Genomic DNA, 23,572 nt, shown 5'->3' with positions numbered 1-23,572 from the left:
TGGTTTATCTAACTCAAAAGTGCAAGTCTCAGTCCGATCTGTCAAACGCAAACACTAGAAGAAGAAAAATGACAACGAACTACCTTCCAGGATAGGTCAATATACAGGTGCTGACAGAGCAGGCAGTAACTACTGTACTAATTCTCCCACTTGTCCAGGCTTTGCAACCAGAAACACTTAACTGTAATCAATGGCAGTTAAAGCAGCAGGCTTAGGTTGTAAATAGAGTCTGAGGTCATACGCCTTAAAAGGCTTCTACAAGCAAGCAATATTGAGTTTGCTTTTGAGCTTCAAACAGCATCAAGAACTATTCATGGCAAAGATTCTATGAGGCTTCCACATTGCTTCAATAAAGAATAGATTAGGATTAGAATTAGAATTAGAATAGAACAGAACAGAACAGAATAGAATAGAATTTTATTGCCCAAGTGTGATTGGACACACAAGGAATTTGTCTTTGGTGCATAAGCTCTCAGTGTACATAAAAGAAAAGTTTGTCAAGAATCGTAAGGTACAATACTTAATGATTGTCATAGGGTGCAAATAAACAATCAATTCATATTAGAAACCAGCCAATATAAATTGTAAGAATACAAGCAACAAAGTTACAGTCACACAGTCATTTGTGGGAGGAGATGGGTGATGGGAACAATGAGAAGATTAATAGTAGTAAATAGTTTGACAATCATATCTTATCAACCAACATTTCCCAAATATAGCTGCTTTCCAAACATCGGTTCTCTCTCTGTGTCTAGTTTAATGTGGTCCTCTTTACAATTTAACCATGCTAGCTCTGCCTGATTCACAGCATAGCCAAAGACTTCTCTGAAATCCTGCCTTCTGCTAATACCTATTTAAACAATTATGATGTAGGCTGGGCAACAAAGCTCTGTGGTCCAGATCAGAGGCAGCAATGTCATGGATAGGACTATACCAGGGGTAAGCAAAGTTGGCTCTTCTTTGACATGTGGACTTCAACTCCCAGAATTCCTGCGCTAGCATGATTGGCTCAGGAATTCTGGGAGTTGAAGTTCACAAGTCATAGAAGAGCCAACTTTGCCTACCGCTGGGCTAGACGATTTGCTTCTAGCAGAACCTGGTCATAATAAAGGAGAATATTTGTAGCTCAGGGTTGACATGATATGGATGCTTATTAAAATATGTAAATATATGTACATAGTTATAAATAAAAATTTTAATGCATAATATTCGGAGGGGGGGAATATTGTATAAGTATTTTATATGTGATTCCCTATGATATATTATCCCTGGGAAAATGATTTCAATCCATCTTAATATACAGTATCTGGTGCACAGAGAAGGATATTTGTACATTTATACAAACTTGGTATGAATATGGTGATATAAGAGAAAGTGTTTATTGGTATAACAAAGGAATAATAAAATGCAGAACTTAGCTAATCGTCCAAATGATATTGGTAGGAGTAGTAAATCAATCAGAAAAAATACAGCATAGTTACTTATATGTTGACCATTATTAGTGTGTCAAGCTGTGGAGATCTTCTTTCTTTATCAGCTCTTAGCAGCAGAATAAACTGGAATTTAATAGTAACTAAGAGGCTTACACTTTATGAATTCCTTTGAACAAAAAAAAAGTTGCGAAAAATGTTTCTGGGGGGGAAGATATTTTAATCCATTCCATTCTGATAGCATTACTTGGATGGATTAATTAGCAATAGTATTTACATTTTATTTTTATTTGATCTAGGAAATGTTGAAAGTTGTTGATGCACATTTGCTAAAATAATACATAGTCCTCTGAATAAGTAAATATAACCCTGGGTTTTTTTTTGCAGATGTTTCATTACTAAACCAAGTAATATCATCAGGGCACTGATGATATTACCTTGTTCGATAATGAAACGTCTGCAAGAAAACAACCAAGCTCAGACAGCACCAAAGATCCTGCAATTCAACCCTCAGCTACAAATATTTTATCAGTATAGTTTGAATTACAATCTGGAATAAAAATTGTGTGGTTGGGTAAATGATGTTATCTGAGATTATGCTACTGGCAGTTCCTTTGCTTTCTTACTTATGGGCAGATTTTTCAAAACATTTTTTGTCTCTGTTTGTGTTTTAATTAGTTGCTGCCATTTTCAGTTTTTGCTTTGCTTTTTAATGGGGTTTAATTATATTTTTATGCACAGAATGAAATTGAACAAGATAATGACCGCCATATGTAAAAATCAATGATTTTATTACTGTAATATAGTATTGGTTGAGCCAGTTTTGCCTTGTGCAACCTAGCATCCTATATATAGTGTGAATTATAACTGAGCAGTGTGTCGTATAACACCAGTATTAATGCAAATTGAAGAAAGGGTTATGGTGTGCTAGAATTCATCTAATGCCTCATAGGCAATGCTGTGACTTTTAGAATATTTGTTCATGTTCCCTTTCGGTCTCTTATCTCTCAGCAGCAAAGAGAATCTGATTTTTCAAATCTCAGATATTTGTGGTAAGGTATTAAAAGATATACTTGGGCTTTGTTGGTTTGAGGGTGTGTATATGGCCTGGTTCATATTCACTATTATCTTTTAAATATGCAAAAAGGGGAAAAAAACACCTCACAGCTAAGGAACTGTGAAAGTCAGCAATATCATTTGCACATCTCAAGCTGTATGAGAGCTATTTTAATTGATGTATGCCAAATACATGTAGCTTTCTTTGTCTGAGCCGGCTATCAGAGTTGTAGTATTGGAAATCTTTGATGACTGTCTACACTGGAACCACAATGGGTTAAGAAGGGAAAGGACGGAGAAGGAAGACATTTTTCATTACAAGGAGAAGCACTCTTCCTATGGAAGATTTTTAAAAAGAGTATGCTAAATCTAGAGATCCCCCCCTGCTTGTTTTCCTCTTGTTTTCCTTACTGCAGAAAGAGAAGCCTATTGGCTGTTTATTTCTTGCAATGGTGTAGACCCGGGATGTCAAACTCAATTTCATTGAGGACCGTATCTGGGTTGTGTTTGACCTCAGGGGCACCTGTGGAGGCCTGAGCCGCTCAGCCAGCAGAAACAGCTCAGGAGGGCCGTGCTCACACCCCCAGATCCGTTTTCACTGACAGAGGCACCGTAGGCCAGTCCTTCGCTGTTTCCAGGATAGCCCTGCAGGCCAGATCTGAGCACTCCATGAGCCAGATCTGGCCCCTAAGCCTTGAGTTTGATATACCTAGTGTAGACTATTCCTCCTTCCAGATGGTGTATAAAAAGGGAGTCTTTATTTATTTTTCTTTTCTTTTCTTTCCTTCTCCTTCCTTCCTTCCTTCCTTTCTCCCTCCCTCCCTCCTTCCTTTTTTCCTTCCTTCCTTCTCTCTCTCTTTCTCTCTTCCCACTGCTGTAACTATATTAATATTAAGTGAAATAACAAGTGTAAGGTCCTAGAATTTTCATTTGTCCTTTCAATGTCCTGGCTGCCCAAAGATACTGTATCAATGAGATGGATGGTATAAAAATTAAATAATAACATCATTTTAGATAAAATGCTGATAATATAATTTTATAATGATTTTATAATAATACAAAATCTAACCTGAGATGTAATATTAAAAGACATATATCTATTATACAGTCTGAATTGCCTTTAAAAAAATTATAGTCTTACACATTTTGATTTGTTATCCAAACGTCAGTCCTTATCATATCTTGCTTTGTGCGTAATTTACTCTTCCTCCTTGCCTCCTCCCTCTACAGCTATTTGTATAAAATTAATATGAAGGAAATCTTATTAAAGAGGAATTTATCTTTACCATTTATCTTATTTCACATGATAATAGATGGATGGATGGATGGACGGACGGACGGATGGACAGATAGATAGAGATTTCTGTCCCTTTGAGTCATTGTTTACTCCTTGTGACTATCTGAATAGGTTTGTGCTCTGTGTTGTGGGGAAGAGTCCATTTCATGTATGCTTTTTTTTTTTTAAAGGCAGTTGCAGAAGTTACTGAACCAAGTTCACAGACAACATTAAACCAGAATAGCATGTTTGAATAAGTCCTGGGCCTTTCCTCCAGCTTATTTTCTTATTCTATCTGTGTCAGGCATTACAAAACTGATGTGGTTGACATAGTTGTGTTTTGCATATCGCTCCCCACATCCATATTCAACATAAATGCTGTTAAGAGCTGGGAATATTGTTAGCACATAGTTAGGGCTGGAAAGAAACATTCGGAGCAAGTAGAGCAGTAAAAAAACCTACAAAGACAGGATTTGGAAAACATTTTTGACAGAGAGTAACAATGAAAGAGCTTGCAAGCGGGCAACATCTTTAGTACATGGTTAGGGCTGGAAAGAAACATTTGGAACAAGTTAGAGCAATGAAAAAAAAACCTGCAAAGACTTAGGGCTTGAAAAAATTCTTTGCAAAAACTAACAATGAAAGAACCTGCAAGGTAAAATCTTGGAAGATCATTAGCACCTAGTTAGGACTGGAAAAAAAGTTTGGAAAAAGCTACATTCAGAGTATAAGACACACCTGAATTTTCAGTCTGTGTTCGTTAGGAAAAAGATGCATCTTATACAGTACTCCAAAAAATGTGGTACTATAGTTGTTGAGTGAATCATAAGCTATTAAGGTCTTTAAACTTGGTTCCTTAAATCCAGTCTGTGAATTATTATTATTGAATTGTTTTCTGAAGAGGAATAAAATCTATGATTCACTCAGGGGCCCTCAGGATATATATATATATTTATATATATGATGCCTCCCATATACCCCAAGCGATCATTTTGCTAATCTATAATATTTAAGAGCTGGAATTTCAGATTGACAGTGGTTATAAGCAAGCATTTTAATAATATGTTCAACTATCTTTTATGATAACTCAATTATTATAATGTTATAGAATATATATTATAATTGTATTATTAAAAAGCTATGATTTTCTTATTCTGCTTCTCAAAGCTAGGAGAATGGCATCAGTTTAGGCACACAGATAATATTTATTATTCAAATAACTTGCAATTGCCCTACATAATTCTGGCATTTTTTTATTACTGTCATAAGTAAATAGTTACTTTATAAAAATGTTATCTCTTTCAATGTAGTTATTACTTTTTTATTACTGGAATTCTGTTTAAATATAGAGTGAAAAAACATAAATACCAACTTTGACTTGTTTTGCTCATTGATCTTTATGATCAATTTGCTATGTATTATTATTATTTTTCCAGCTGAGATAGCCTTATAGCTTTTCTCATCTATAGCATCAGGAAAATTCATGCTTCTGATTTTATTTTATTATTATCTTTTCACTGTTCAGCATCTTGCACACAACAAGGACTCAGAAAAGTCTTCACTCTACTGTATATAATAATTTGTCTGATTTATTTATATTCACAGCTTTTTTTCCACCCCAAAAATGTTCAACAAGCATCACCAGTCATTGCTGAAGATAGCTAGCACTGCTTGGATTATAATTTCTGGATTTGCCATGCAGATAATTTCATGCAATTTTATTCAGGGAAATATACAAATAGGTTTATGGATGACTTTGTTAAGGAAACTTTTGTTTTAATTGCTAACGTGGACATTCTAAAGACCTGGATATTTCCCCTGACATTTTCTTCAGAAGTTTGAAATCACTGATCTGCCTAGTAATGTAAATAAATACTAAGGAAAAGAGAAAAATCAAAGGGTGCATTTACAGTTTGCTTTAAAAAACAAAAACAAAAAGCAAACATTGTAAGAAAACCGAGATGCATAAACTGTAGTTCTGAAGTGTACAAATGACCAGATTTCCAAGGGTATAACCTGTGACATGCAAACAAATAAATTTGTTTATTTACGAATGTTAATTTGTAAGTCAATTTTCCAATAGTTTCAGATAAAGATTATATTAAAAATCCCTTAGATTCTTTTTTATTATTTTTATTTTGAAAAAGTTTTTTATGTATGGTGCAATTAAAAACAAGACATACATACAATAATGCAACATAATATAAACAGATGAAAAATATTTTAAAAAGCTCTTGATGGACTATCCAGTTTTCCTATATACAGTAATCATTCCTTTTTTTCTATTTATTTTCCCAATATCTATCTATTTTTGAGTTAGTTCTAAACCTCCCTATCACACTCGCTAACGTGTGATCTTGGTTCTCCTTTTTTCCATCCAGTTTATTTATTTATTTATTTATTGGATTTGTATGCCGCCCCTGTCCGCAGACTCGGGGCGGCTAACAACAGTAATAAAACAGCATATAACAATAATCCAATACTAAAAACAGTTAAAAACCCATTATTATAAAAACCAATCATACATACAGACATACCATGCATAAAATTGTAAAGGCCTAGGGGGAAAGTGTATCTCAATTCCCCCATGCCTGGCGGCAGAGGTGGGTTTTAAGCAGCTTACGAAAGGCAAGGAGGGTGGGGGCAATTCTAATCTCTGGGGGGAGTTGGTTCCAGAGGGCTGGGGCCGCCACAGAGAAGGCTCTTCCCCTGGGCCCCGCCAAGCGACATTGTTTGGTTGACGGGACCCGGAGAAGACCCACTCTGTGGGACCTAACTGGTCGCTGGGATTCGTGCAGCAGAAGGCAGTCCCTGAGGTAATCTGGTCCGGTGCCATGAAGGGCTTTATAGGTCATAACCAACACTTTGAATTGTGACCGGAAACTGATCGGCAACCAATGCAGACTGCGGAGTGTTGGTGTAACATGAGCATATTTGGGAAAGCCCATGATAGCTCTCGCAGCTGCATTCTGCATGATTTGAAGTTTCCGAATACTTTTCAAAGGTAGCCCCATGTAGAGAGTGTTACAGTAGTCGAGCCTCGAGGTGATGAGGGCATGAGTGACTGAGCAGTGGCTCCCGGTCCAAATAGGGTCGCAACTGGTGCACCAGGCGAACCTGGGCGAACGCCCCCCTCGCCGCAACTAATGTGAGCTGTGGATCGAGGAGGACGCCCAAGTTGCGAACCCTCTCTGAGGGGGTCAATTATTCTCCCCCCAGGGTAATGAACGGACAGATGGAATTGTCCTAAAGTTGTATAATTTATTCCAGGTTTCAAAGTAATCTGTGTCCAGTTTGTTCTTCAACTCTAGTGTTAGTTTGTCCATGTTCACACATGATAAAATTTTAAATAGATTTTCTTCTTCTGTAGGGACATCTTTACTTTTCCATTTTTGAGCATGTACTATTCTTACCGCAGTTAGGATATGTAACATTCAATATACTTTAGATATTCTGATACATTCATCAGAATCTGTGTGTGGGGGGGGGTTTAAAACCTCTCAGATTCTGATGTGGTCACAAGTTTGTTTTAATTACAAAGTTGTAGCTCCTACTCCCCAAATTAAAAACCAGCAGAGCTCTCTGCTATTCCCCAGAAAATCCTTTCCAATAGACGGAATTTTGTGAAGAATTTATTACCATTTTCCAGTCTCATATTATAGAATTGAGGACAGCCAGAATTATAGTTGACGGTCAATAAAACCCATAATTTTAAAGTTCTCTAAAGGTTATTCTTGCAAGACATATTCATTCTAAGGAGCTTCCATGCTATGGCAAATCATTGTAGAAGCCAATGTTTCTGAGGACCCATATTTCCAAAATGCGTGAAAGCTTTAATCCATTGTTCATCTAGCGGCTTCTGTTGCTGTTGTTGTTGTTGTTGTTGTTGTGGCACTGTTCCCCCCCCCCCCTGCCCAGTATTTCTTTACTAATGTACTGATTTTACAACTTGCTGTTAAAAATTGTAGCATGGGCTCTAGCCCTTCTCAAAGAAGACTGTTGTCTAGCATAGTCCATATGACTGAATTCAGTTCATTGAAATGTGATGAACTACCATAGAAATGGTGGGCCTCCTTCTGGAACTGAGCTTGCTTCTGATGTTCTTGGGACTTTAAGAAAAGCCCTTACCAGCAGTTAATATTTGTTTTCTTGGCATAAAATTGAACACCCCCCCCTTTTTTTTTGTAGATTTAACTTGCCAAGCTTTACCTATTTCCCATGTTAAAAATAAGGTAGAAGTTTCACCTAAATGATTGTGAAATTTTTACCTTTTTGACCACACTGTATTTCTTTGGCTAACACTTTCTCTGTTAGAAACATCTGTTGGCATAAACACATAATCATGGTTGTTTATGCCACTTTTTCAGATTGTCTATGGTAAAAGGTAGATATGTTAACAACCCAGAGTTTTATATGAATGCACTAGAACTGTTCATCCTATAGTTTTCTAATTAAAGCAGAAATACAATTCATTAACCAAAATCAATGGATTATGCAATGTAGCCTAGGTGAGCAAAGGAATCTTCAGATGATGCCCTTCCTAATCCACCTTCCTCAGGAATTGCCTTTGCATATATATTTGTTACACCACTGCTTCCAGCTTTGATCCATGGTTTTTATGTACGTGTTTATATTTGATACATGAAATATAAGCGAAGGAAAATATTAGCTTGCCGTATACTTTTACAATGTCCATATCTTTCTTTCTCAAAAATGGAAAGGCTTACAATACTTATTAGTATTATAATAAGTAGAGATTAGAACGGCCCCCATCCTCCTTGTCTTTCGCAAATTACTTAAGACCCACCTTTGTCACCAGGCATGGAGAAGTTAAGTTATCCTTTCCCCCTAGGCTACTACAAGTTATGCATGGTATGTTTGTGTGTATGTTTGGTTTTTGTTTTTTTTATTTATAATAAGGGGTTTTTTAGTTGTTTTTATTAATTGGATTGTTCATGTTGTTTTACCACTGTTGTTAGCCGCCCCGAGTCTGCGGAGAGGGGTGGCATACAAATCCAATTAATAATAATAATAATAATAATAATAATAATAATAATAATAATAATAATAATATTTATTGATGAATATTTGCATTTAGGAGACACCTCTCATTTTCTTAGCAAGTAGCTTTAACGGACATCACAAGAGAGAGTATTTTGATAATAGAATAAAAAATAGCATTGTGCTATACTGTATACCCAATTCACTATGATTTAACTTAAAGCCATATTTTTACTAGATGGGTATGTCAGATGGGCCTCTGAAACTTACATTCATTTCTGAATATCTCTATTTACTACTGTAGTAAATCAGAAAGAGGAGTATTTGCCAGGCATAAATATTGGTACATATGGTATAAAACAAGAAATCTATTATCCAGTCCTCAAACTCAGCTGCTATTAAGGCAGACCAATGTGATGGTATTTCTATTATGCTTGCTTCCTGTGCTTCCATTGTCCCTCTGCTCACGCAAACACATTTATTGACAAATATGAATGCTGTTTCCCATGCCGTGGTTTGTTCTAAGTCTCCTCCTCCTCCCACTGCCAGTCAAAAGCATCTTCTAGAAAGAAGAACATTTCCTTGAAGCATGGGCAATGATCAGAAACCAGCAAAATCGGGAATGTCACACAAGTTTTTATTTAATGAATATATTTGTATCGCACACATCTGTTTCCTTTTCCAGGCCATGAATTTGCATTTGTCCTCCTGTAGGATTTGCATTAATGCTGAAATAAAATTGCAACAACAACAACAAGAAAAGTTATTAAACAATTTAAACAAATAATTCCCTCAACACTGTCAGACTTTCTACTAAATCTGCACTTCTATTCTACTAGTTTTTCTCATCATTCCTTTCACCCATTTCCTCCCATGTTGACTGTATGACTGTAACTTGTTGCTTGTATCTTAAGATTTTTATTAATATTGCTTCTTCATTGCTTATTTGACCCCTATGACAATCATTAAGTGTTGTACCACATGATTCTTGACAAATGTATATTTTATTTTATGTACGCTGAGAGCATATGCACCAAGGCAAATTCCTTGTGTGTCCATCACACTTGGCCAATAAAAATTCTATTCTATTCTATTCTATTCTATTCTAAATGAGTGGAACTTGATGCAGTTGAAGTACTTGTTGGCGTCAATTCAGCATAAACAGAAAAAATCTATTTCAAATGCTTTTTTTTTTCAGATTTGCATCAGATCGTTATAGCTGCTAAAACGGTTATATGTAGATCTAAAGTAATATTTCATTACAAAAAAAAAGAGTAGAAAAATTGCCCTGTTGTACCTGATACATTTTTCCTTTTCCCTGTGTAATTTCAGGCAGCAAACATTCCTTTGGTGTCAGAGCTTGGCATAGATAACGTCCACTTTGATGATTTCTCCCTTGATATGGATACCATGATAGCAGCAGCTCTCCGGATGTTCATGGAGCTTGGAATAGTTCAGAAATTTAGAATTGACTATGAGGTAACCATCTGCTCTGCAGAGATAACCAGCCGCTTTTGTGTTGGCAAAGGAGGAGCCATTTGTACTTGTTCCTGATGCAATTTTTCTTTTCCATTTCAGACACTGTGTAGGTGGCTTTTGACAGTGAGGAAAAATTACCGAATGGTTCTGTATCACAACTGGCGGCATGCTTTCAACGTGTGCCAGCTCATGTTTGCCATGTTAACAGTAAGTATGTGAGTGGCAAGAGAGATCCTGTTCCTATCCCTCTCGCCTAGGATCTAAACATAGATCATAATGTTTAGCTAATGATTAAAATTTATATAATTATTGGGTGAGGTACAGGTACTGAGGTGTACAATGTGTTTTGGCTACAGCAAGAGCCTTTTGGGCTCCAGAGACCAGTTTTGTGGAAATAACATTTTGTGTGTTGTTTCACTGTTGCCTGCATCTTGTGTGTTGTGGTTAGCTCTGGCCCAGCTCCTGCCCCAAGGACTGTGGGTGTGGGGGAGACATCTACATGCTGTGGAATCTGCTGATGAAGGCTCCTCTGACCAAGAAGACATGAGTGACAGGGAGGAGGAGAGTGGGGCAGACAGCTCAGAAGGAGATCAATTATTTAGCTCCTCCTTGGATTCAGAACAAGAGTTAATGATACAGCCACGCATGCGGAGAGCGATGCATGGGCAACAACAACTGAGAGATCATTATCAAAGAAAATGAGGCCACCTGTGGTTGGGTGGGGGCTGTGGTAATTAGTGAGGCTGCTATAAAGAGCAGCCTGTGGGTTTGGCCTGTGGGTTTGACCATTGGCCATTTGGTCATTGGAGGATTATCTGATCGTTGTGTTTCGTGACTGCTTTACTGACTTTGACCTTTTGTGTGCTGATTTCCCCCCGCTTTGAAACTAAACCAGAGCAAAGTGTGTTTCACTTTGTGAAAGAAGGACTGTGAATTGCCTCACAGCTGCAAGCTAAGTATCACAGAACTGATAAGGGACTTGTACAAATTACCAGTTTGTTTGGAGATGAGTGCTCTTTGCTATACCAAAAGAGGGCTTGGTTTAAATGACTTTTCATTATAAAGAACATTGTTTTGAATTTTCAAACATGTGTGTGTCTGAAATTTGTACCTGTGAATTTTTGGGAGAAGTCTACCAGAGAGCCTGACAGAACATTGTGCGTGGACAAATGGGGCTTCATTCATTTGTGCAACTGTTTTCTGCGGCACCACAGACTGGTGCTGGTCCTTGACCTGTGTGGGCTGTAATCCCTGGATTGCAGCATATTACACATCCTCCTTCTTTGGGTGGAATGTTTTTAATAACCTTTTTTTCTTCTGCCACCACTAAATCCTCTTCAGGGTTTAGAAATATTTTCCTTTATTTGTCCTCACTTTCTTACCTGTGAGCTTTAAGGAGTGCCCCCTCGTCCTAGTATTGTGTGATAGAGAAAAGAAATTTTCTCTATCCACCTTTTCTATCCCATGCATGATTTTATACACTTTGATCACGCCTTAAACGCCGTCTTTCAAGGCTGAAGAGACCAAGGTGTTGCAACCTGGTTTCATAAGGGAGGGGCTCCATTTCCTTGATCATTCTTGTTGTCATTTTTTGCACTTTTCCCAGTTCCATTATATCCTTCTTGAGGTGCGGTGACCAGAACTGTACACAGTACTCCAAGTGTGGTCTCACCATCAATTTGTACAGCGGTAATACAACACTTACTGACTTATTTTCGATTCCCTTCCTAATCATGCCAAGCATGGAATTTGCTTTTTTAACTGCTGCTGCACACTGAGTTGACATCTTCATTGAGCTGTCCACCAAAACCCCAAGATCCCTTTCTCGGGTTGTCTCAGAAAGCTTGGTCCCCATCAGTTGGTAGGTATAATTGGGGTTCTTTGCCCCAATATGCATAACTTTGCACTTGCTTAGGTTAAAATCCATTTGCCACTTTGTTATCCACTTAGGTGAGGTGCATATATTAAATATTTAATTTGAGCTGCCTTTATTAAATATGCATATAAATGCAAATATTACTTGCCTATCTTTTAAGTCTTTTAGTCATTTGCACTCCAAGTCTTTTAAGTCTGTTAGTCATTTGCAGATCCTTGAAGGATTTGTGGACTTTTCCAGCCCAGTGTTTCGTGAGAAAACACTTTGAATGCAAATGACTAAAAGACTTAAAAATAAGAAAGGAATATTTTTAAAAGGATAACTAAATTACCTGAGAGTTTTGAAACTGTACTGTTTTAAAGGATCCATATGAAAACCAAGTTTTATAGAACTTTTAAGTACCACTTTGAAATAGGTTCCATGCCAATATAAATTTTAATTTACATCTCCCTCTAGATGGAGCTCAAAGGCTACATTTGTTTTAGGCTGCTTTTGGAAGTGGTTGTAAAGGATGGGAATAGGTTTTGTTCTCTGAGAAACAACCTTATATCATTAGCAGAATCAAATAAGCCTGCTGTTGTTTATTTTAGTAGGGTTGAGCTTTGAGCTTTTGGTAGTAGATCCAAGAATGTTTGCATAAGAATCTTTCTAATACTATAAAAGTTTATCCTTCCCACCCCCACACCACTTACCTCACACTTCTTATTCTGCAGAACTTCTGTGTCAGCTCCAACCCTCTTTACAATAGTTAGGGGCAAAAATGTTGGTATTCCATTATTGAGAATGTCTTCACACTAATCTGTTTCCCCATGACTTCTATCCCAGTAATTAGCATGTAGAATTCTGCCTTCTGGCTGTTAGTGAATACAGCCTCTAGATCAGAGGTGTCAAACTTAAGGGGGTTAATCCAGACCCTTGGGTGCTTAGATCTGGCATGCAAAGCCACTCTGGAAATAGTAAAGGTCCACCTCGCAGTGCCTCTGCCAGCCAAAAATGGAGCTCATGAGGACCATGTGTTCCCTCTCCCCCAAGCTCCGGTTTCACTGGCAGAGAGTTGTAGGAGGACATCAAAACAGAGCTTGCGAGTCCATTATCGCTGGCAGAGAACTTGGGCCACCACTGGTGCCCCTCAACATAAGTGATGTCATGCTGGCCACGCCCACCCTTGCCACGACCGTTTGACTTTCCCTAAGGTCAAACACAAACCTGATGCGTCCCTCAATTAAATTGAGTTTGACATTCCTGCTCTAGATGCTTTAATGTTTTTAATTTAATTAGATAAAACATCAAGTCATAAAGTATAATATAGGGTCCACTTGGTAGCAGGGGCATTTCACATGTTACAATATTGCAGTAGGAATATTGTCCTTTAGGGAACTCACATTTTCTTTTATTTCTTTTTTTCTTTTATTCACTCTTTTATTTGCTCAGAATTTCAGCTGGGACATATAGTGCTGTCAGCATCCTTTGATGTATGGTTCCAGCAGTCATACCATAATATAGCCAAGGAACAGTTGTATCATAATGATTGGACAAAGTAACTAAAAAAACTTCTTTTCAGGATTATATTATGTATATTGTAAGTGCTATTCTCTGGTCCCCACTGGTACATACTAGAAAGAATTGCATGTCCTGATGACCAGTGTGTGTGTGTGTGTGTGTGTGTGATCTCAGACACAAATCAATAAATCATTGATTTATGCAGAAATGCACCATTTAGGCCCTTGGCACCTTTTTTTTTCTAGTTTTCCATCTTGCTGTAAGCTTCACTGTAATGTATTTATGCTTAATTGTGTCAGATTTCAGAACAATTTTACATCTGCAATCAACAATATAGTATATTTGTGATTGACTTGGAAACTTTCACTTGCTCCTATCCCTCTTCTTTACACATGTTTTTCTCTTCAAATGTACTGAACCTGATCCTTAATTAGAAAGCAAATGATACCACTTGGGTCTGAGATGACTAGAAGCATTTACAGAAGGGGCTTTGGTTTTATTCAGAATAACAGTTGAAAGGGACCTTGGAGGTCATTCAGTCCAACCCTCTGGTCAGGCAGGAAACCCAGTAGCATTTCAGACACATGGTTGTCTAGTTTCTTCTTAGAAACATCCAGGTTGGAGCATTCCCCTACTTCTGGAGGCAGGTTTATTTCCAGATCAACACCATGCCCATCATTTCATGCTACTTCTTGAGCAGCTCAGTTGTTAACATCTTGCTAGGCTTGGCTTAAGTGTACAGTAATGGCAAAATAAAAGGCTTTCTGAAATTGACAGTGCTGGGGCTTCAGGATAGGCAGCATCCCAACTCCATTCCGCTTTTTCCTTCATGCTGAGATTCAGCTACCTCAGTATTCCAGATAGCTCAGGCTCTGCTCATAGTAATCAGCCATTGTTGATTCTTAAGTGCTAAGGAAAGCTATGAGACAGGAACTAAGGATGAGAATGAGATGTGCTGTAAAAACTGGATACTGATTTCTGTGCAGCCCTGTGGCTCAGCTGAAGGAACTACTGATCGACTCTAGGATGTGTGAATAGGACAAGTGACAAAGGTCCCAGGGGCACCCGAAGGTATTTCTGGGGGGTTGGGATACGAACATGATGACTGTGTAAAAAGATTCTGCATCCATTCAAAATTCAGTTATGGAAGCTTACAAAACTTACAAACTTACAAAACTTACAAACTATTTGTTCTTCTGCTGCAGATAAACCATATATAATTTCATTTGAACAAATTTCATTTTTTCAGGACTCCCCATCCGGACTAAATGATGCTTTCCTTAATTCAGAATCATTAAAATCCTTGTTTTTAATGCCACTGGATTAAAGTAAAGTAGTTATATGAAACCTGACCTGAACTTCTTTACCATTCAGATCATTATTCCTTGTTCTTCTACTTTAAAGTATTCTTGACTCATGGTTGCCAAGTGTATGGGTGGTTATTGAAACGGATGTCCAAGTATTGGTTGAGGCAGGCAGGATTCCCTTAGGTACCATTTGTAGGGAGTCAAGGGTAAGGGAGAGTTTTGCCTTCTCTTTCTACTCAAGATCCCCATGTACAATTGGTGAGCCACTGTGTGACACAGAATGCTGGACTCGATGGGCTTTGGCCCGATTCAGCATGGCTCTTCTTATGTTCTCAGCATGATGCCATTTGGTCTTAAAAGTTACGTACGCAATGAACAGTAACTTTGAATGGAAGAAACAGCTGCTATTAATTTGTCAAATGATGATTCTTTCATAAATAATTGACCATAGTCTTATTTATTTTATTTTATTTTTAAAAAAGATGAGTACAGTAGTTAATAGTTTGAACTTTGCTTAGCAGGAAGACAAGTCTTATTGGAAAAGGGCTGATCTATTATTGTATCTGTTGTATCTTGAGATTTAGCTTGTAAGTTTCCAAACAGGTCTGCTCTATTGAACGGGAGAGTGCTGAACACTGATTGGTTCTTCCCAGCCGGAGCTCCCTATTTAAAACAGGAGCCACCAGCTGGGCTTTTGCTGGAGTTCTCATTATTCTTAATAAAGAGTTGTTGTCACTATGCAAATCTTCTGACTCCTGAGTACCAGAACTCAACAGTCTCCCTAGCTAAAGTTTGTGAACTACACCCGAACATTTGTCTTTCAGTTATGTATGCCTTTGGAACTAAGCAACTCCTAGCTCACTATCAACAATGACTCAATCAATAGTTAAACCAAGTATATGGGCTTGAACTAAACCTTGGTTACAAATGTAGGTTATTAAAAATGCAGAGGACCGCTAGGTGGTAGCAAAGAAATGCCTACAACTCAAGCTTTCATGCATTCATTAGCTATATTTACTCGGGGAACTGTAATATGGATAACTTTGCTCATGGTAATACCTTTAATGTTACCTTTTATGACTTCTACTGTACTATATGTCATCACCTGTCAACACTGATTGATTGATTGATTGATTGATTGATTGATTGATTGATTGATTATTTCAGTTTGGATGTAGCCCACAGTAACTCTGAGCAGCTCACAATCAAAAAGTAAAAGAAAACAAAATATATCAAGAGAAATAAAAGAAGACAGTTGGCTGGAAACCAAAAGCCCAAAAAAACTAAGCAGTCAGTAACCAGCTAAGGCAAATATCTCTAAAGCTGATAGATCAGATTTAAAAAAAAGAAAAATTATTAACCTGGCCAATGACTGATTCACTTTTAAAAAAAATAAAAAATTCTGGCCAGTTATCCCTGATCACCTCCTCCTTGATTTGTTTAGAAAAAATAGTTGCAGGAGTCCTCAGAACCAGAACTTCTATTGCTAGGTGATGAGGTCATTAACTGAGTCGTGCCCGAGTTTTCTACACTTTTTGCTGCATTTGTTAAACAAATCTGGCTTCCCCATTGACTCTGCTTTTAGGATGTGGGATGGGATGGTCACAAATAGCAATCATGTGATCCCAGCACATTCCAGCCAAACACTGAAATTGTGATTTCAAGATGGTTTAGAGACACTGCAGTGGTTGTAAATGCGAAGACTGGTGACTCTGAACCAGAATATGGTGAGGATTTTGCATTCATGTTCCTCCCATCTTGGCAAAGAAATCAGGAAGAAGCCTTTAATAAATATGGCCCTGTAGGAATATGCTCGCACCTACTCTATGAACAACTTTATTTTTTTAATGTTCTGGTATTTCCATCCCGTTTTATTTTTTTGAAGTAGCTGTTCATGGCCCATAAGCATTCTTATAATTGAAGAGGATAGGGATGTAACACACTTGGATTTGCCGCATGTCAGCTACCAATTTTTTTTCATTAAAGTTGTTACAATTAATTTTAAAAACCAGATATAAAAGGAAAGAGACAGCCTTGTGGGTATAGTGATTTGATTTGATTGTATTGGATTTGTATGCCGCCCCTCTCCATAGACTCGGGGCGGCTAACAACAGTAGTAAAACAGAATACAGTATGACAATCCAATATTAAAACAGTTAAAAACCATTATTGTAAAACCAAACATACATACAGACATACCATGCATAAATTGTAAAGGCCTAAGGGAAAGAGTATCTCAGTTCCCCCATGCCTGGCGGCAGAGGTGGGTTTTAAGAAGCTTATGAAAGGCAAGGAGGGTGGGAGCAATTCTAATCTCTGGGGGGAGTTGGTTCCAGAGGGCCAGGGCCGCCACAGAGAAGGCTCTTCCCCTGGGTCCCGCCACGTGACATTGTTTAGTTGACGCGACCTGGAGAAGACCCACTCTGTGGGACCTAACTGGTCACTGGGATTCATGCAGCAGAAGGCGGTCCCTGAGATAATCTGGTCCGGTGCCATGAAGGGCTTTATAGGTCATAACCAACACTTTGAATTGTGACCGGAAACTGATTGGCAACCAATGCAGACTGCGGAGTATTGGTGTAACATGGGCATACTGTATTTGGGAAAGCCCATGATTGCTCTCGCAGCTGCATTCTGCACGACCTGGAGTTTCCGAACACTTTTCAAAGGTAGCCCCATGTATAGAACATTACAGTAGTGATGAAAAGGTTGATAACTCACTATCTACTAAAATAGTTGAAAGGTTACCTGGCCACTTTCCCAAGGCAAGAGTTTTCAAAGTTTTCAATTTGGAAACCCTTCTTGAGGAAGAAGAGAGAAAATAACTTCAGAGAAAAGGAGTAAAAGGGGACAGAGGCAATTTAATTGAATGGAATTAAAGGTGGGAGAACAAACTTAAAACATATAACAAATTATAAAAGGTAAGAAAAAAGACAGGCTGGTGGCCCCAGGGACCATCATCTTGTAAAAACGCACAGAATTTTGTTGATGTATCTCTTAAAGAAAACCAACTCACATTCCATACTATCTACTGGGAATAAGGTTATTGTTAAATAAGGTTGCAATTGTTTGCAATTAAATGGCCTCCACTTGATTATAGTCGTGTTCTCGTGGCTACCATATATATCTTTCATCAATAACTGTCTACATTTATGTAACCAGATCATATTATAATGGGAAAAGGGGTACGTGTAGCACAGCTCCCTGGGCATATTAATCTTGGTTCTGACAGTAATATACTGCTGTGGTGGCTTATGTTGGTCGGAGTTAAATAGATCTGCGGATCCAGTCGAGAATATCTTTATGACCTATTTGCAGTGGAATTATTGTCACTAATCACACATTTCTGGCATTTGGAAAATACCATGATGTTATTTTGTAATCTGAGAAGAAAGGAACATGATTTTCAAAAGCATACTTAGCTAAACTTTCTTTCTCTTTTTATTAATATTTTAACTCTATCTGTAGATCATGCTTGAAAGCTTTAAATTTTTAAAATAACTTCCTAGCATTGCAGTTTTTTTATATGTTTAATGATTTATACTGTTACCCTATATGGCTTGGCCTTTGAGAGCTATAGACCTAGTAGTGCAACTCACACATCCATCATTTTAACTCACATGACTGCTTTCATTGATTATAATGAGAATGTAGTGAGTATGGAATTTGATTGTAGGTTCAACCTCAAGATTAGATCCATTCTTTTATCAGCTCTTGTTTCTTCAGATAATCTTTTCAACTTTTTTTCTTCATTTTCACAACTGATATATAGAATAAATAATTAAATTTAGAGTCCTAATAACAAAACACATAAAAGTAGACCAGTTAAAATGTAATTCATTTCCTCACATAAAGAATGACCTTTATAATTACATTTAGACTCTGGCTCCAGTGAGTTGAGATAATTCATTCCCCAGCAAAAAGAAGTTCTCTTCCACTATTAAGTACATTATGCTGTGCCATAATCCTTTTCAATCTTAGATTTTGAAAGTAAGGGGAGTAAATTCTTTAGTCTTAATAGTTGGAAGGGACCTTGGAAGTCTTCTAACCCACCCCGCCCTTCCATCCACCCCACTCAAGTAGGAGTCCCAGTATCATTTCAGACAAATTCCTGTCCAGTCTCTTCTTAAAAACCTCCAGTGATGGATCACCCACAACTTCAGGAGGCAAGCTATCATAAATTGTTCTCACTGTGAGGAAATTTCTCCTTAGGTTTAGGTTGGAACTTTCTTTGATAAGTTTCCATCCATTGCTTCATGTCCTGCCTTCAGACCAGCAGTGGGTTGCTCCCAGTTCCGTAAATCAGTAGTGGTGGCGGGAGACTTCACCCACCTAGGCGGGATGCGCAAAAGTGTCATGTACGAGAGTGTGCAGGCAAACTGGTAGCAACGGTTTTACAACCCACTACTGCTTCAATTGCTTTGGAGAATAGGTTGACTCCCTCTTTTTTGTGGCAACCCCTTAGTTATTGGAAGATTATAATCATGTGACACACATCCCCTAGACTAGTCTTTCTCTTCATTAGACTAGACGTAGGAACCAAATCTTTCTTTGCTCAGATTGCATTTGCTTATTTGTTTGTTTGTTTGTTTGTTTGTTTGTTTCGATTTCTATGCCACCCAATCCCAAGGGACTCAGGGCGGCTCACAATAACATAAAAAAGATACAAATACAATAAAAAAGATGTCAAATCTAAAAGTCTAAAACTATAAAACCCCAGTTGAAAACTCAACTATCCAATCAACACACATGCATACCATTCAACACAACTCGGCCATGATAGAGGTCAATTTCATGGTCCCTAGGCATGCTGCCTAAGCGAGGTCTTTGCAGCCTTGCGGAAGGCCAGTAGGGTGGAAGCAGTATGGATGTTGGGGGGGAGTTGGTTCCATAGATCCGGGGTGACAACAGAGAAGGCGCTCCCCCGCGACCCTGCAAACTTGCATTGCTTAATCAACGGGACCTGGAGGCGGCCAACCCTGTGTGATCTTATTGGTCTTTGAGAGGTCTGCATCAAAAACGGCCCCTTAACAGTCTGGCCCTAAGCCATGTAGGGCTTTCTAGGTAATAATCAACACCTTGAATTGTGCCTAATTGTGACTAATAGGAAGCTAGTGCAGCTCACGGAGCATAGGTGTTATATGGATGTACCAAGGTAAACCCATGACAGCTTGCGCGGCTGCATTCTGAACAATTTGCAGTATCCGAACACTCTTCAAGGGTAGCCCCATGTAAAGTGCATTGCAATAATCATTGGAAATGAAGTGAGGAGGGTAAGAGGGACAATGTTTCCAAACATAAGTTAAGAGTTGGCGTAACTCGCATTTAGTAGGGAAAAGAAAGGGTTTTTTAAATTTGGATTCAAAAGCTCTGAGAATTTGCCCAAGTTCCTTTACATGAAGGACCTTTTCCCTGGACAACTCCGTCCCCATACTTACGAAAAATTGCCCATTCCTCACCTGACCGACGAAATGCGCAGGTAAGCAATGAGGGTCTCAGGCACGTGACGACCGCATTGGCACGCCGAGGTAACAGGATAAATCTGCCCGTATTTCTCTACCATTTGTGGATGCTGTCAAAGTCCCTAGTGAAGACAATGTCCTCAAAAAGGGGCTAAGAGCAACCCAGCTGTGTGGGGTCACTCACAAATGCGAATCCTAGAAAGAAAATCTGAACACATTGTCTCTCTAGATGAAGTGACTTGGTGTAGAGCCATGTACTCCTTTTTATTTGGGAACTGGGGATAATTACATATACATGTCAAATGATACATCCAATAATATAACTTCAAACGTATCTTTTGAGTTCTTCCTTTTCCCATAGATATCAAGAAACAATTTTCTAGAAAACTCTTCCTAAGAGCAGATGTTCCTCACACCTAATTTCTCTGAAGTCTTTTGCCTTATCTCACTAATCTTCCTTAATTACCCCTTTTGTCCTGTGTATGCATCAGGCAATTGTAAATCTCCCCCTTTGATCGTATCTGTCCGGAGTGATGTAAACTTTGTTTATTATGAGATGTTTATTTAGCCCTTTTGTTTCCTTGTAATAATTGCCAGGAATGCAGATTAGGCAAGTTTAGTGTCCTCCTGTCCTGGGTTAAGTAGAGCATTTTTATGCTAGAGGTCCAGATATATACAGTGGTACCTCGGTTCTCGAACGCTTTGGTTCTCGTACATTTCGGATACTGAACAAAATTTTCAGCAAAAATTTGCTTCGGTATCTGAACAAGAATTCAGATACCGAACAGCCATAGAAAATTTTGTTTATTATCAGAAATGTTACCGCTGGGGGCAGCTGCAATCCCAGCAGTTTCAGGAGGCTGAGGAGCTCTATAAGCACTCCAAGCTGCAGGAAGGGTGGGGGCGGCTGCAATCCCGGCAGCTTCGGGGCTCCTTTCCTCAGTGCTTCTTCTTATTACCTATAAGCAGTTGCACCAACTTTCTCCTTCCCGGTGGCGGCAACAGCGGCGACTTCCCTTCGAGTAGCAACAGCGCCGGGAACGTCACGTGATGAAGGAAAGCTGCCGGAGCTGTCTCAGTAATGAAGGGAAGTAATGTAATGAAGGGAAGCACTCCGGCGGCTTCCCTTCATTACATGACGTTCCCAGCGCTGTTGCTACTCGAAGGGAAGCCGCCGCCATTGCCGCCGCCGGGAAGGAGAAAGTTGGTGCAACTGCTTATAGGTAATAAGACGAAGCACTGAGGAAAGGAGCCCCCTGAAGCTGCCGGGATTGCAGCCGCCCCCGGCGATAACATTTATCCCATAGGAAATAAAGAAAATAGATTTAATTGGTTCCCAGCGAGTCAACAGGGGCTGGGAACCAATTAAATCCATTTCCATTATTTCCTATGGGATAAATTAATTCGGTACTCGACCAAATCAGTTCTCGACCACACTTCTGGAATGAATTGTGGTCGAGAACCGAGGTACCACTGTAATTATAATACAATCCTATTCTAACATATTTCATGCTATACTGCAACACACATATACGCACCAACACCTGAACTTCCAGGTTTTCATCACGCTCATGCGCGACGGCCAGCTGTTCATCGGATGTGTGTCCATGCTGGAAACTGGAAGTTCATGCCCCAGAATTGTGCTCTTCCGGGGATTTGGTGCTCCCGTGCACACAAAGGCCAGCAAGGCCGCACGGTCCAGATGGGATGGTTTTGGGTGCCATTTCCAGCACACAGGTCAGCACGGGGTGATGTAACAGGTTAGCCATCATTGACCTGCAATATATATACTACTTTTCCTTCAGGAGCTTAAGGGAGGTAACCAGTGTTAATACCTCCCATTTTCCCTTTAGAGCAACGTTGTGAGATAGTTTGGCTGAGAAAGAATAACCCAAATCATCCCAGGGTTTAAGGTGATCTCAGTTTGACCACTGGCTCATCTTGACTATCAAACTTAACTACTGATACATGTTGGTCTTTCCTCTAATATGTTAAACTCATGGTGTCATGTTGCCGTCATGTGACATTTTGCAATGTTTTCTCCTTCTCAGAGCTGGGTGGACGTAGCCTGCACTTGACATATCTGGCCGGTGGGCCGCCAGTTTGACACCCCTGATTTATCTTATTTCTAATGACAGCTTTAAAATGAATACGTACATTTGTTGATATTACCAATATAATATTTTTTTTCTATTTTCAGACAGCAGGATTTCAGGAGATTCTGACAGAAATAGAAATTTTAGCTTTGATTGTTGGATGCTTATGCCATGACCTTGATCACAGAGGAACAAACAATGCCTTTCAAGCTAAGTATGTTTCCACTATTGTTTGTTTCGTTTTGAAAATTAATACTTTGGAAGTTAAAGATAAGATTGGTTTCAAGATATGTGTAATAAAATTGCATTTCTTTCTCTACATTTCTTAAAAAGAAAACTTAATTCTTTCCAAATATTTTTTTTATCATGACCTAATCTGCTACAAATGAATACCCATCTACCATAACATTAAATTAGGCAAAACTTTAGTTTAACTTGGAATAGAATAAAAGACAGAATAGAAACATAAAATGTGGGTCATATTTCTATGAAACAATAGCAAGTATTAACGAAATAGCAAGCATTTGCATTCACAACAAAATAAACTTTTTACAGAAATGGTGCCTTGTTTCATAAAGACAGTCAGAGTCCCACAGAATTCAGGCTATTTCGTGATCTGTGCATGACACACTGAAAACTATTTGCAAGGGTTCCTAGGTTTTTATAACAAGTTGAACTCTGACTGGTTGACAAAGTGGATTATAATTACTCATACACAACTCAGCTTCATAATAGGCAATCTCTCCCAACTACCCATATGATCCTTAGAGTCTAGTAATCATAATGTTTAGTCCATATTTATTTTATTTTATTTTATTTTATTTATTCATTCATTCATTTATTTATTTATCAAACATGTATAGGATAGTAGTAGTTTGTGTAAACATAAGACAAGTAAAAGGTTAGGATAAAAGAGAACAGTAGGACAGTAGAACAATAGGACAGGGACGGTAGGCACAGTGGGGTGCTTATGCATGCCCCTTACAGACCTCTTAGAAATGGGGAGAGGTCAACTGTAGACAATCTCAGATTAAAGTTTTTGGGGCTTGGGGATATTATAGGCCAATTGGCTTGTAATACAACAAGATG

The 23,572-nt window shown here is 38.5% G+C and overlaps 1 protein-coding gene across 1 annotated transcript in view; it reads left to right on the top strand.

The window, feature by feature from the left end:
• Positions 1-23,572, top strand: part of PDE11A (phosphodiesterase 11A) — a 188,673-nt gene that overhangs the window by 124,129 nt on the left and 40,972 nt on the right. The window contains exons 11-13 of the mRNA XM_070737453.1: positions 10,096-10,242; positions 10,342-10,449; positions 22,588-22,697. Coding sequence (XP_070593554.1) covers positions 10,096-10,242; positions 10,342-10,449; positions 22,588-22,697 — 365 coding nt within the window. The remainder of the gene's footprint in view (positions 1-10,095; positions 10,243-10,341; positions 10,450-22,587; positions 22,698-23,572) is intronic.

This window comes from Erythrolamprus reginae, chromosome 1 (assembly GCF_031021105.1).
Source record: "Erythrolamprus reginae isolate rEryReg1 chromosome 1, rEryReg1.hap1, whole genome shotgun sequence".
Classification (NCBI taxonomy): Eukaryota; Metazoa; Chordata; class Lepidosauria; order Squamata; family Dipsadidae; genus Erythrolamprus; species Erythrolamprus reginae.
Note: the sequence above shows the minus strand (reverse complement) of the source record. Positions and strands in the feature narration are given on the sequence as shown.